The sequence below is a fragment of the Embiotoca jacksoni genome, unplaced genomic scaffold (genome assembly GCF_022577435.1).
Source record: "Embiotoca jacksoni isolate LCO1_2020_lvr unplaced genomic scaffold, fEmbJac1.0.p SCAF_62, whole genome shotgun sequence".
Taxonomy (NCBI): domain Eukaryota; kingdom Metazoa; phylum Chordata; class Actinopteri; family Embiotocidae; genus Embiotoca; species Embiotoca jacksoni.
This window is the reverse complement of record NW_027185417.1, coordinates 773,592-786,816: the sequence shown is the minus strand read 5'-3', so window position 1 is coordinate 786,816 and position 13,225 is coordinate 773,592. Positions and strand designations below refer to the sequence as shown.

General features: G+C 44.4%; 2 protein-coding genes across 4 annotated transcripts in view; both read left to right on the top strand.

Annotated features, from left to right (window-relative positions):
• The first annotated feature begins 253 nt into the window (after nt 1-253).
• Nucleotides 254-12,396, top strand: ddx46 (DEAD (Asp-Glu-Ala-Asp) box polypeptide 46). Of its 2 annotated transcripts, none has more exons than XM_069174859.1 (23): nt 254-373; nt 653-808; nt 1,585-1,698; nt 2,065-2,152; nt 2,297-2,465; nt 2,810-3,051; nt 3,313-3,423; nt 3,609-3,774; nt 4,213-4,333; nt 4,702-4,877; nt 5,093-5,214; nt 5,654-5,732; nt 6,831-6,913; nt 7,257-7,421; nt 7,554-7,716; nt 8,008-8,201; nt 8,463-8,600; nt 9,032-9,181; nt 9,402-9,629; nt 10,151-10,369; nt 11,068-11,212; nt 11,532-11,605; nt 11,742-12,396. In XM_069174859.1, exons 1-23 carry the CDS (start codon nt 357-359, stop codon nt 11,787-11,789), a joined length of 3,168 nt encoding a protein of 1,055 aa, XP_069030960.1. In that variant the 5' UTR covers nt 254-356; the 3' UTR covers nt 11,790-12,396. The 2 variants fall into 2 exon arrangements, with proteins under 2 accessions (XP_069030960.1, XP_069030959.1); XM_069174858.1 differs by having other exon boundaries at nt 644-808.
• An 82-nt stretch (nt 12,397-12,478) lies between these two features.
• cunh5orf24 (chromosome unknown C5orf24 homolog) overlaps nt 12,479-13,225 on the top strand; it is a 3,298-nt gene continuing 2,551 nt past the window's right edge. Inside the window, exon 1 of one of the 2 annotated variants that reach the window (XM_069174863.1) lies at nt 12,479-12,942. The gene's annotated coding sequence lies outside the window, so the exon portion shown is untranslated. The remainder of the gene's footprint in view (nt 12,943-13,225) is intronic. The other variant, XM_069174862.1, reaches the window with a different exon arrangement.

The following is a 13,225-nucleotide window of genomic DNA, read 5'->3' as shown; positions in this document are numbered from 1 at the left end:
ATTTGATGAAAAACATATTTTAATTTTAACCATATTGAGCAGTCAGAATATTAGTAATAGTTTTTGCGTTTAATTTTTAATTAGGGGGATAATGGGATTTATTTAAAAAAAAAAAAATCACTTCATAGCTCTGAAGCGTCTACTTCTGTTGTTAAATGGGAATCATTTTTTTAGAGTTGCACTTCTGACCTCCCGCCGCGGGGCGGCGCACCGCGCTGTCCGCCGCAAGTGTTTTTTTTTAAGCGTCGCAGGTTTCTCACGTAACAGGTTCAGCCGTCCAACGCACAGGACTCGTTGTTATCTGTCAGATAATTTGAATTTTGTTTTTTTTTAAGAGCTTACTTCGTGGAATAGCAATGGGGCGTGAGTCCAGGTATGTCAGATGAACGTTTTGCTCTTTGGCGCAGTCGATTGCGAGTCTCCGCTGTCGTTGATAAACTGTTTAAAACGTCGATGGCTAACATTAGCACGTTAGCACACCAAAAAAAAAAAAAAAAAAAGCACGTTAGTCAACACAAATACGATTTCAAACATTTCTCTCGTAAATAGTTTTCAATCAGCTTGATGTTGTTTTTGTTTTTTTTTGTTTTTTTTGTTTTTGTTGTTGTTTTGTTTTTGTTTCTTCTGCTGTCTGATCCTTTAGACATTACAGGAAACGCTCCGCGTCCCGCGGGCGGTCGGGTAGCCGATCTAAGAGTCGCTCCCCGGACAAACGCTCCAAGAAAGACGACCGAGACCGGAACCGGAGAGAGAGGTCACGGAGCCGGGAGCGACGCCGCTCCCGGTCCAGGGACAGGAAACGAGCCAGGTGTGTTTGGACGTAGGTTATTGTACGTAGACAAAGCGCGAGTCTTTTTTATTATTGAAGGAGGGGGTGTGTGGGGGGGGGGGGGGGGGGACTGCAGCACTTTACATTTTAAAGGAACAGCCACGGTGTAATGTCCAAATTGGTGTAATTGGTTGTTTGTATATAATATATATATATATAGATATATACTGTGCATTTTATATTTAATATTTTTTTTTTTACTGCTATTTTATTGCTTTTTATTATTCTGTTATTAAAATTCCCCTTGGGGATTAATAAAGTAACTACCTAACCTAAAAAAAAAAATTAAAAAAAACCCAGTGGCAGGGAGAGATTTTGGTCTGTTTGTATTCGCAGCTTTCTCTTTATTTGTTCCACCGGCTGTACAAACGACCACGTATAATTTGCACCACAGTTTTCGGTGTAATACAGCCAGTTCGACCGCAGTTCGGGAGCACTTTAATTGCCTGACGAGTCCCAGAAGAAGAGACTTGGAGCGGAGTCGATATGATGTGGCGCCGTCAGCACGAGATTACAACACTGTTGGTTTTAGTCGGATTGTTTGAGAACACTCGGGAGGATGAAATGGACCAAACTGTGTGTTGCGTTAACATGAGATATGTTTGTATTTTGGCTTTCTTGAAGAAATTGTGTTTTCTTGATTCCTGCTGTTCTGGGTTTTTGTACCCTCGCGGTTTGAAATGCACTTATTGTAAGTCGCTTTGGGTAAAAGCGTCAGCTGAGTGTAATGTAAATGTTTTACTTTTGCCGACCAGAGACCGAGACAGGAGGAGGTCCAGAAGCCGAGACAGGAGGAGGTCAGGCAGCAGGACCCGAGCCCGCAGGTCCCGATCTGGCAGCGCTGGGAAGAGCAGGAGAACAGATGAAAAGTGAGTCTTTAAAAAAAAAAAAAAACACAAAAAAAACTTGTCTACCAGCTCTGGTAACAGAAATCCCTGAAATCCTGTGTAAACTGAATGAGTTTGTATATTTCAGAAGCACAGACTGGGAGACAATGTGATAGACTCGTGTTGATTCCTCCTTGTCACAATAGCATTTTATTCGGGCGAGATACAGCGCGTACTGTTAACAAAGGTATCCTGTGTAGGTGGTTTGCCCCTTTTATTAAAGAAAAAAACGTTGTTCACCCGAAGATTTTCTGTCAAAGACATTTGTACGAGGTTAAAAATGAAGCCAGCACTTTTCTTGCCTTGTTTGATCTGATCTTATCCTCCTGGTTTCTGTCTGCCCTACAGGCCGAGAAGCAAAGAGAAAGACAACCTGGATCCTGTATCTGACAAGAAAAAGGTTAAAGAGGAGAAAGAAGATGAGAAAGTTGAGGATGTAAGTTCTAACCCGAGTTTCCTCTCTCGTGCTTTTCTTCGTAAAGATATTGCCGTATAATTAAAGTCGCCTCGCCTTTCCTCCTGAAAGATCTCCACACGGTTGGAGGATCAATATAATATCTGAAGGATCTTTCTTTTGCAGCAAGACTTTGACCAGAACAAGCTGGAGGAGGAGATGAGGAAGAGGAAGGAGCGCGTCGAGAAGTGGAGGGAAGAGCAGAGGAAGAAAGCCATCGAAAACATTGGAGAGATCAAGAAGGAACTGGAGGAGATGAAGCAGGGCAAGAAATGGAGCCTGGAGGATGACGAAGGTGAGGAAGAACGGTTAAGAATAACCTGCAGTACTTTTGTTTAAACCTGCCCTGGTTATCACTATGAAGTAGAACGTGTAACCCACCAGGAGTGAGCCAAGTTAACCAATTTAAAGTTTTAGTTGACAGATTTATCCTGTTGGTAGAAAGGCTTGGGTTTAATCCCCACTCCCTCCCTCCCCCCATGTGTTGTTTTATTTTTAATGAATCATTGTGTCTTGAAGAGAAAATTCCCTCCTTCAAAGGAACTGAAATACCTTCATCTTCAGGGTCATTTCAGTCATCATTCAATCCATTGATTGTCACTTCCCAATACGAGCTTTGCGATTGACTCTCCGTTCTAGACGACGACGAGGAGGGTTCGGCTCTGATGGAGGGAGACGACGACGAGGACGTGGACGGCAAGGTGGAGAGGAAAGAGAAGGAGGTAAAGGAGGAGAAGAAAGAGGAGGGCGACAAGGAGAAGGAGATTCCCATGGAGCAGCAGCCCGAGGAGGACGACGTGGACCCTCTGGACGCCTACATGGAGGAGGTGAAGCAGGAGGTGAAGAAGTTCAACATGGGCGCCATGAGAGGAAACGACAAGGTGAGCATGTGAACCAAAGACTGCATCACGTTGGAAATAGAAGTCTTGTATATTTCCATTAGTCGGCTTTTGTTTAGCCGCGTTAACTTGACCTCGATAAATGTAGTGACGCAGACTGGACTGTTCGTTGGTGATTTCGTTGGCGTCACGTTATCGCCATCCATTTTGTTTTCTAGTTTTGCACCAGATGTCTTCTTTCTGGATGTTTTGTCTTTCTTTTTTTTTTAAAGTTTTTTTAAAGTTTTTTTTAATCTTCAACAGAAAGGAGCAATGACCGTAACCAAAGTGGTGACGGTCGTTAAAACCAAAAAAGGACCTCACATGCACAAGAAGAAGGGTGAGCTGATGGAGAACGACCAGGATGCCATGGAGGTGCGTTTCAATCCCTGCTTCTATTATTTAATAAAAGAGTGTCTTCTCTCTGTGCTCGTGAGACTATTTTAGTTTCCCCCGGCGTAGTGGAAATACAACCAGAGCTCCTAATTCAAGATTAAGACTTTCCTCCTGATGGGGATCGTCTGGCCGACTGTCTGAAATGCGGCCGTTGTGTTTGACAGTACTCCTCGGAGGAGGAGGAGGTGGACCTCCAGACGGCTCTGACGGGCTTCCAGACCAAACAGAGGAAGATCCTGGAGCCTGTCGACCACGGGAAGATCCAGTATGAAACCTACCGCAAAAACTTCTACGTGGAGGTGCCCGAGCTGGCCAAGATGACAACTGAAGGTCAGTGAACGGAACACGGAGGTTTTTTAATATGAAAACAGTCAACGGTATGTCACTCACGGCTTCATATTTTGATTTAATTCATTTCGCACTTTTAAAGCCGTGTGGTTTATTTTAGCTGCAAACATACAAAGAGAAGTTGCTACCGTCGAGGTTCACAGTGATATTTCTGCCAGTTTATGGTGTTGATATTTGTCCATCATCAGTGTGAGCCGAGTATTGATTGAAATGCGTCTATGGCCTAAAGCGCAGGTTTTTCCATCCAGCGGTTAAACAAGAGAATCCTGGTTTATGTTTTGCAGCGTATAAACTTATACTGTGTATTATTTGAGAATCTGCCCTTGTATTCAGGATACTTGTCTTTTGTAATCCTTCACTACTCGTCTACCATCTCTGAGCTTCTTTTTTTTTTTTTTTTATTTTTTTTAACAAATACAGAAGTGAACTCGTACAGACTGGAACTGGAGGGCATCATCGTCAAAGGGAAGGGCTGTCCCAAACCCATCAAGACCTGGGTGCAGTGTGGGGTGTCGATGAAGATCCTCAACGCCATGAAGAAGTGAGTCTGACCGATTTTGAACTGTTAATCTGAACGATTTGTCAATCTGTTGGGCGGCAATATGGTATTCGTCAATGATCTTGTCTAAAAAAAAAAAAAAAATGAAAGTTAATCAGTTTCATGAAAAGATAGGTCAGCAGTAAACTTGTAAATGGCTGCTTGTAGATGAAGTGAGTTACAGGGACACGAGATTGCGTAACCATTCAACTTTTAAAAAGAATAACCACTCGTATCTCAGTCTGTCTTTAGAAATATATATATATAAAAGCATTTTTTCCCCCTGGTCTAAAAATCATCTTTAGATTGTACTTCTTTCTGACCAGGAAACCACCGCACCATATTCATTTCTTTCTCCCGACTGTACCCAGGCACAGCTACGAGAAGCCCACGCCCATCCAGGCCCAGGCCATCCCTGCCATCATGTCGGGACGAGACCTGATCGGCATCGCCAAGACCGGCAGCGGGAAAACCATCGCTTTCCTCCTCCCCATGTTCCGACACATCATGGACCAGAGGCCCTTAGAGGAGTCCGAGGGACCCATTAGTAAGGAACACATCATTTAGCGCTTCATTCAAGCGTCACTCTTAACACTTCCGGGAAGGTTTTCGGCTGTGCATATTCAAATAGAAAACGATGAACGATGTCCTTCTTTGCTTTATAATAAATTCTTTTTTTTTTTTTTCTTCTTCTTACCGTTTTAAACTGAGAAAATGTGAGTAAAATATGTATTCTCGTGTTTCCCTCCCACTCCCCCGCAGCTGTAATCATGACTCCGACCAGAGAGTTGGCTCTGCAGATCACAAAGGAGTGCAAGAAGTTCTCCAAACCGCTGGGACTCAGAGTGGTGTGTGTTTACGGAGGCACGGGGATCAGCGAACAGGTAAACAATCATGTTTTCTCTTGTCTTTATTTGCAACGCTTTGTCTAAACTCCAAACCCCAGCTGCTGGCGAACGCACCCCTCCCCTTTAGATGAATGCTCATATGCAGTATGTTTGTAATTGTCCACATTTTAAGTCTAAAATTTCTGCACTGCGTTGTTCCCTCCAAAATGTGCCACAATGTAACAACAACAACAACAACAACAAAAAAAACCTGTCAGTGAAGCCAAATACTGAGAGGAATGCCCTAGCAACCGCATAGCAACACTCCAATAGTCACCTAGCAACACCCTAATTAAAACCAAGTGGCATACAAATGGAATGATGAATCCAGTAATTAAGAAAATCCCCAATTGATGAATCCAGAATGAGAATAATTGATTATAAATTGTGCTACGGGGTTTTCAAATGCCGCGTTAATAGCGTCGTTTGATTGCAGATTGCTGAGCTGAAGAGAGGCGCCGAGATCATCGTGTGCACACCGGGAAGAATGATCGACATGCTGGGGGCCAACAGCGGTGAGTTCATCCACCTCGACCTTTACTCTTAATAGGACGTAAATTGCTGTTGATGCCTGTTATTTATTTTTTAATTGCTCTGCATGGATTAAATACATACAGTGTGAACCGAATCAGTACCACTTACTAAACTCTTGACATTATTTGACCACTTTTTGGGATCGGTCATATCTACGAGACAAAGTGGTGCGTTTCCTGAAGATCAGGGCGAGTGCAGGTAGGTGGACGCGGTGCTGCCTCCACGGTCCCTCATGTCTCTTCGCCGGGAAACGACCACCATGTTTGATAACTGTATTGTAACGTGGACGTAGGTCAGTGAGGATCTTTCTTTTACTCTTGCCTGAATGCCCAACCAGGGTTCTGCACTGCTGCTTGTCGCTCTTGATATTCAAAGCACACTGCGAAACTTTCCACCTACTTTCACATGGCCTGCATCTGTGATACTTCGTCTGTCTCGCTAATTACTTTGGATTTGGAATCATCTGGGGATAAATGTCATTTGTAGAGGTCTGTGCAGCACTGTGTCTTTGCATGCAAATGTAAAAAAAAAAAATTAAATACTTTTTAAATGTGTTTAGAAAGTAATTTAATATTTGGTGATACTTCCATTGTGGTGTTATGTAATTTTACTCTTGAGCAGTTGTTATTATAAGAGAGGGTTTTTTTTTTTGTTTTTTTTTCTTGTTTCCACACATGCGATGTAATCTGTAATATGTTTCCCTTGTAGGTGAAAAGGCGCTCGGTCAGATAATGCTTGATGGGGCTCCATCTCTTGTTTTGTATCTTGAGGCTGTTTTCTGACATTTACAGGTCCGTCATGAGATGGTACGCAAGACCAGAGACAAGCAAAGAAATGAACAATCTAAAATGCAAATTAAATAATAAAAAAAAAAAAATAACTCTGGCCAGAAAAATGTGCTGATATTAGAATGACTTTTTTTTTTTTTTTTTTGTCAAGTAGTCGTATCCTATAAAAGATGTCCTTGTGTTTGTTAGATTAGTTTCATGTCTTTTGACGAAAGGCAGGATGCGTATCGAGGCTCGACTTTTCCTCCCAAGTCGACTGATTTCCTTGTGCTCCTCTTCCTCGACGTGTAGGTCGGGTCACCAACCTGCGCAGAGTCACGTACGTGGTGCTGGACGAAGCAGACAGAATGTTCGACATGGGCTTCGAGCCACAGGTGGGTCTCGGGCCAGAGGTTGCACCCCACCGTACGAAGCTTCTCGTGCTTTTTATGAAACGCCGCCTTTGTCAACTCTGCGTGTTTGTCAACCGTGGAGGAAGCGACAGGTCTTCATATGATGTGTCCTTTTGTACATTTGGCAACGACGAGATGCACAACGGCACAAATATTGAGAAACCGGCGCAAATTAGGGGGGGGGGGGGGGACCAACTCTGGAATATTTCGGGTTTTGATTTGAGACTTTTTATTATGCCAAAAATATATGCTGAGATACACGGGGTCAAAATGCGTGTCAGCGAGTTGTCTGAAGCTCCCCGGTGTTGTCTGCCTCCTCCGCCAGGTGATGCGCATTGTGGACAACGTGCGTCCCGACCGCCAGACGGTCATGTTCTCGGCCACCTTCCCCAGAGCCATGGAGGCGCTGGCCCGCAGGATCCTGTCCAAGCCCCTCGAGATCCAGGTGGGAGGTCGCAGTGTCGTCTGCTCGGACGTGGAACAGCACGTGGTAAAAGATCTGCGTTTCATCTCTCTGGTTGAAGGACAAAAAAAAAAAAAAAAAAAAGAACCATTTGCGTCAAATCCGACCCCCCCGCCCCCCCCCTCACCTCTCGTCGATTTTCGCATTTTCTGTCTGCAGCTGGTGATCGAGGAGGACAAGAAGTTCTTGAAGCTGCTGGAGATTTTGGGTCACTACCAGGAGAAGGGATCCGTCATCATCTTCGTGGACAAACAGGAGCACGCGGACGCGCTGCTGAAAGACCTGATGAAAGCCTCGTACCCCTGCATGTCCCTACACGGAGGTCCGTTTGGATCCGTGGACACGGTTCACTGGTCGCTTTTCCATTACAGTTCGCGCCGAATCTCGGCAAAACGCAGCGATTTACGTCAGATGCGTTGTTTACCGCGCTCCTTAATACACAATCGATCTGATTTCTTGTCTGCAAGTTAAACCTTTTTTTAATAGAACAGATTACACCGTCTTTTTTTTTTTTTTTGTGTGTGTGTTTTTTGGTTTATTTATTTATTTATTCGAGCACGTAACCCCCCCCTGTATCGGTCGCTCACACGTTCGTCGCCTTTTGCGCTCTCAGGAATCGACCAGTACGACAGGGACAGCATCATCAACGACTTCAAAAACGGAGCGTGCCGTCTGATGGTGGCCACCTCGGTGGCCGCCAGAGGCCTGGACGTCAAGCAGCTGATCCTGGTGATCAACTACAACTGTCCCAACCACTACGAGGACTACGTGCACCGGGCCGGACGCACGGGCAGAGCGGGCAACAAGGTCAGTCCACAGCACACATCTGGAGGGGGGGGGGGGAGCTCGCCCACAACATCTGTAGCCTGCTCGCCATCTTTGCTTGAGAATAAGCAGTTTGAGGCTACCAATAACACACACACACACACACACACACACACACACACAAAACTGTCAAGGAGAAAAAAAGAAAAAAGACAGTCTCCGGTAGAATACTCTTTTAAAATGGAATCCTTGATGAATCGAGTTTAAATCTTGCTGTCGTCTACGTGCCGCTCCTTCTCCCAGGGCTTCGCCTACACCTTCATCACCGACGATCAGGCTCGCTACGCCGGTGACATCCTCAAGGCCCTGGAGCTGTCGGGCTCTCCCGTCCCGCCGGAACTGGAGAAGCTTTGGGGCTCCTTCAAAGACCAACAGAAAGCCGTAAAATGCTTTTTTTTTTTTTTTCCTTCTTCTTCTTCTTCTTCTTCTTCTTTTTTTTTAACAGCACGTTGCGGCAGTGTGTAAATATATGTTTGAAATCGAGTGTGTTATTTGCGAATTTAATAGATGTCTTTACCCAGAATTGTATGCATGTTGATGTTGGGAAACCTACGAACCGTCCTCTTGACTGAAAATCACCTTAATTTGTTGCGTTCAAATGTCGCTCGGTTTTCTTCCCATTCATATTTCACCGCTCCCTTTATTCGTCGCTGGCTTTGCGCTGAATGGATTTAATAATAATGTCAACACAGAGAGCGAAAACGACCCAGAAACACGCGGAGAATGAAATTCTTGCACTTCTCGAAATATAATTTCCACGTGAGCTTTGAATCTACTTCTTTTTTTTTTTTCCCTCTCCTCCGTCCGTGCAGGAGGGTAAATCCATTAAGAGCAGCAGCGGCTTCTCTGGAAAAGGGTTCAAGTTCGACGAGACGGAACACGCTTTGGCCAACGAGAGGAAGAAGCTGCAGAAAGCTGCTCTCGGACTGCAGGACTCCGACGACGAGGACGGAGCCCTGGACGTGAGCGACCTTTTTCGTTTCCCCGTTTTATTGCGCGATTTGAAAACTCCCCGGCGTTCCACGTCGTAACATGTCACCAGACCGTTCTCAGCCGGTTTTAGATTTCTTTTGTCACGTCGAATGTCACGTGTCGTCCTCCCCAAAATTACAAGCTCCACGATAAACTCCCGACGAACGACGCTCCTCCTTTTTTTTTTTTTTTTTTTTTTTTTTTTTTTAGATCGAGGAGCAAATCGAGAGCATGTTCAACTCCAAGAAGAGGGTGAAGGATCTGTCCGCTCCCGGAGCGTCGTCCGGAGGTTCGGGATCCGCCGCGTCGACGGCCGCCGCCCCCGGGGGGATGCCGGGCCTCGGGCCCACGTCCGCCGGAAACATCCAGAAACTGGAGATGGCCAAAAGGCTGGCGCTCAAGATCAACGCTCAGAAGAACTTGGGAGCCGAGGCTCAGGTACGTCGAACACCTCCGCGTCCCGTTCGCTGGAGTTTCATTCCTCGGGCGCCGTCTTCACGTTGAATGTTTTTAAAAAAAAAAAAATTTTTTAAAGTTTGTCCGAAAACTTTGGTTTTGACTTCATAACCGAAACCAACAACATTCCCACGAGCCTCAGCTTGTACTTTGCGTTCAGTGCCAACTAGCAAAAATGTCGATGTATAAATTCATGTATATTACTAAAACTCTTTGTATTGTATCGTCTGTTTTCACTGTCCTCATGTGGATAGAAATCAAAATCAAAACAGACCTAAAGTTTGAATTTGTTTCACTGAGAGCGTCGGAGGCTCTCCACCAAACGCCTCCTTTCCTCCGTTCGTCTCCTGGAATTCATTTCAGATTTCTCAACGGTTTACGTTTTATTTTGATTTTTGTCCGCGCGTCAAACGAGCCGAGTTTAAAAAAAACAAAAAAAACAACAAAAAAAAAGAAAACGTTCCCCTCCCCCCCCCCCCCCCTCTCTCTCTCCCGGTTTCCAGGACGTGATGCAGCAGGCCACCAACGCCATCCTGCGGGGCGGCACCATCATGACGCCCTCCGTGTCGGCCAAGACCATCGCCGAGCAGCTGGCGGAGAAGATCAACGCCAAGCTGAACTACACCCCGGTGGAGAAGCTGGAGGAGGAGCGGCAGGCCGCCGAGCAGGCCGAGACCGTCAAGAGATACGAGGAGGAGCTGGAGATCAACGACTTCCCTCAGGTCAGCAGCGCCCGACCGGAGGGAGCTCATTCAGCCGGTTCCTCTTTTATTTCGGTTGCCTCGGATTTTGGATTTTTCTCCGTGCCGTAACTTCATCTGGTGTTTATCTTTTTATTTTTTTTGTTTGTTTGTTTGTTTGTTTGTTTTCTCCTTGTTGTGAAACGGGCTTGAAACTTTCAACCGGAGATGAAAGGAAAAAAAAATAGCGTTTTCATCTGGCGTTGAACATTAAACGTCCTTCACTAAATAAGCAATTATCGAGTTTAAAGTTTCTAACGGCATTCTTTACTTACTGCGTATGAAAAGAACTTGGCGGAGGATTTATGTTCCTAATGTTCCCAATCGTTTCTCACACAAACTGCGTTCGTGTGGAAACTTCTTTTGTTTAAATTATTTAGCTCGACTAATTATCTTTTACGGTTTCTGAAAACGCAACCGAGATTACGAGAGTGAGTTCATTTCGGCTTTCATTCAAAAAAAAAAAAAAAGAAAGAAAAAGGAAAAAAAAAAAAGTCGATATATTTAATATATTTAAGAAACTGCGCTGTTTTTCCTCGAGCATCTCAGAAAAGTGGAAGCAATTTTTTTTAAAAGTATTTTTCTTTTCTTTTCTTTTCTATTTCAATGGAAAGAAACTATGGAACAAAAAAAAAAAAAACCCCCTCCTAAAAACGTTCCCCTTTCTGCTCCTCCACCAGACGGCCAGGTGGAAGGTGACGTCTAAGGAAGCTTTGCAGAGGATCGGCGAATACTCCGAAGCCGCCATCACCATCAGGGGAACCTATTTCCCTCCAGGCAAAGAGCCCAAGGAGGGAGAACGCAAGATCTACCTGGCTATCGAGAGTACGTGTCTGAGAAATCGTACATCGCCGGCTGCTTTTTTATTATTATCATTATTAATATGCACTAAGTAGAGTCCACGGTCTGATTACATTTGAACGCTCCTTGCCGCGTAAATCTTCATATTAACGAGGGGGAAACAATATGGCGGCGGAACGTAAAGCGTCTTGTTACACTTGTGGAATCCGCTCTTTCTCTTGACATCCTTTTAATCACCTCGGGGACATTCGTCTTCTAACGGTGTCCCGTTTCCTTATTCACTGCATAAACTGAATATTAATATTGTGGTTTTTGTTTTTTTTGTGTGTTTTTTTTTTTTAAGGTGCAAATGAACTGGCTGTGCAGAAAGCCAAAACGGAGATTACACGGCTAATCAAGGAAGAGCTCATCAGATTAGTGAGTATCTTGAAACGAGGATACGCGGCAGCTGGTTGTTCGGCAAAGATCTGTAAAATATGGCGCTCATTGCTCTTTGTTTGTTTGTTTGTTTGTTTGTTTGTTTGTTTGTTTCTCCTTTCTTTTCCGTTTTCAGCAAAACTCGTACCAGCCGACGAGCAAAGGCCGGTACAAAGTGTTGTAGAGGAGGAAGCGGGCCTCGCTGGAGGAGTTCCCCGTCTCTCGACAGACCGCCATCTCTACCGTTTCGTCAAATTGGTCGAAAAATATTTTAGTCTATATTTTTAATAATGTTCCCCTTCAGTTATCGGAGTTTAGTTTGCTTCAATTTTTTTTTTTTTTTTTTTTTTTTTTTTTTTGGTGTGCTTCACTTTGTTTTTCCAGTAATTTTATACCTACAAACCAGAAATACCAAAAGGGGTGTCATCAAACCAGCACAATTCTACAATCTGCAATATGTCTTAAAATATGAGACTGGGTTACTTAAATGTTTTATGTTTTGGCCACATTAATGTGAGAGGAAATTAGTTTGTAAACCCTCCCCCACCCCCCCCCCCCAATAGATACAATGTGTTGCTAAGGAAATAAACCGGATGTGTCCAGCTGTTTGGATAATCCAATCTGTCAGGATGCAGTACCTTTGTGCTGACTGCTAATATTAATTATTCAGTAGCCTTTCGTTTGTATATTATTCATCAGTAGTGGGAAGTGTTGTTTGGTAAGCATTAAAACTGGATCACGGCTCTGTTTCAGGACTGCAACATGAAAAATAAAGATGGTTTTTGCAGCTCCTTTGCTAAAGAGCCCCCCCCTTTTTTTTTTTTTTTTTTTTATTTTTTAATTTTATTTTATTTTTTTCGTGCCTTTGGAGCGAAAACGGCGTTTGGATGTCTGAAGTGGTCGAGCAGAGGAAGGAGAAATAACCTCTCTCCTCATCCTTCGGATCGCCGCTCTGCGCATGCTCCGACTGCGCGTCTTATTAATTTTTAATGGAAAATGGCTGCGTTTCTCATCCAAACCGCTGGAGCTGGCAGATAAAAAAAAAAAAAAAAAAATTAAAAAAAAAAAAAAAAAAAAAAAAAAAAAGGCCCCGTGTATAGCTGCACAATCCCACGGTTGTTGTTTTGGTTTTTTTTTGGTGTGTGTGTGTCGTCGTCGTTTCACGGCGAGACGATCCGACGTGGCGGTTTTCGATGCGAGCGAGCGAGCCGACGTCGGAGCGCTGCGAGAAGATTTGGGGGGCAAAAAAGAAAAATGGATCGACTCGCGCTTTGAGGGATGAAAGATCATTTTTCTCCTTTTAACCCTTTCTGCTCCGAGATCTGCGAACAATCGAGGTACGGTAACCTTAGTGCTAATGCTGGAGGCGAGGCGGTGGTGGTGGTGGGGGGGGGGGGGGGGGGTGCATTTACATTGATCATACGGTTTCAATTTAAGCACTTCAATCGGGCATCTGCGCACTTTTTCTGCCATGTTGTCACAATAATGTAAAAAAAACAAAAACCCTCCACAAATCCGTTATTCGAGGCTAAATTTAGCCGTGTGGGGTGGAAGTGACACGGACAGCCGGAGGTTTATCCCTCTGGATGCAAAGATGCGGAATCCATGTGCATGTATTAT

Coding starts and splice junctions, on each gene's coding strand:
- ddx46 (XM_069174858.1), top strand. Junction 3,424..3,608: donor ACGACCAGGATGCCATGGAG/GTGCGTTTCAAT, acceptor TGTGTTTGACAG/TACTCCTCGGAGGAGGAGGA. Junction 3,775..4,212: donor GGCCAAGATGACAACTGAAG/GTCAGTGAACGG, acceptor TAACAAATACAG/AAGTGAACTCGTACAGACTG.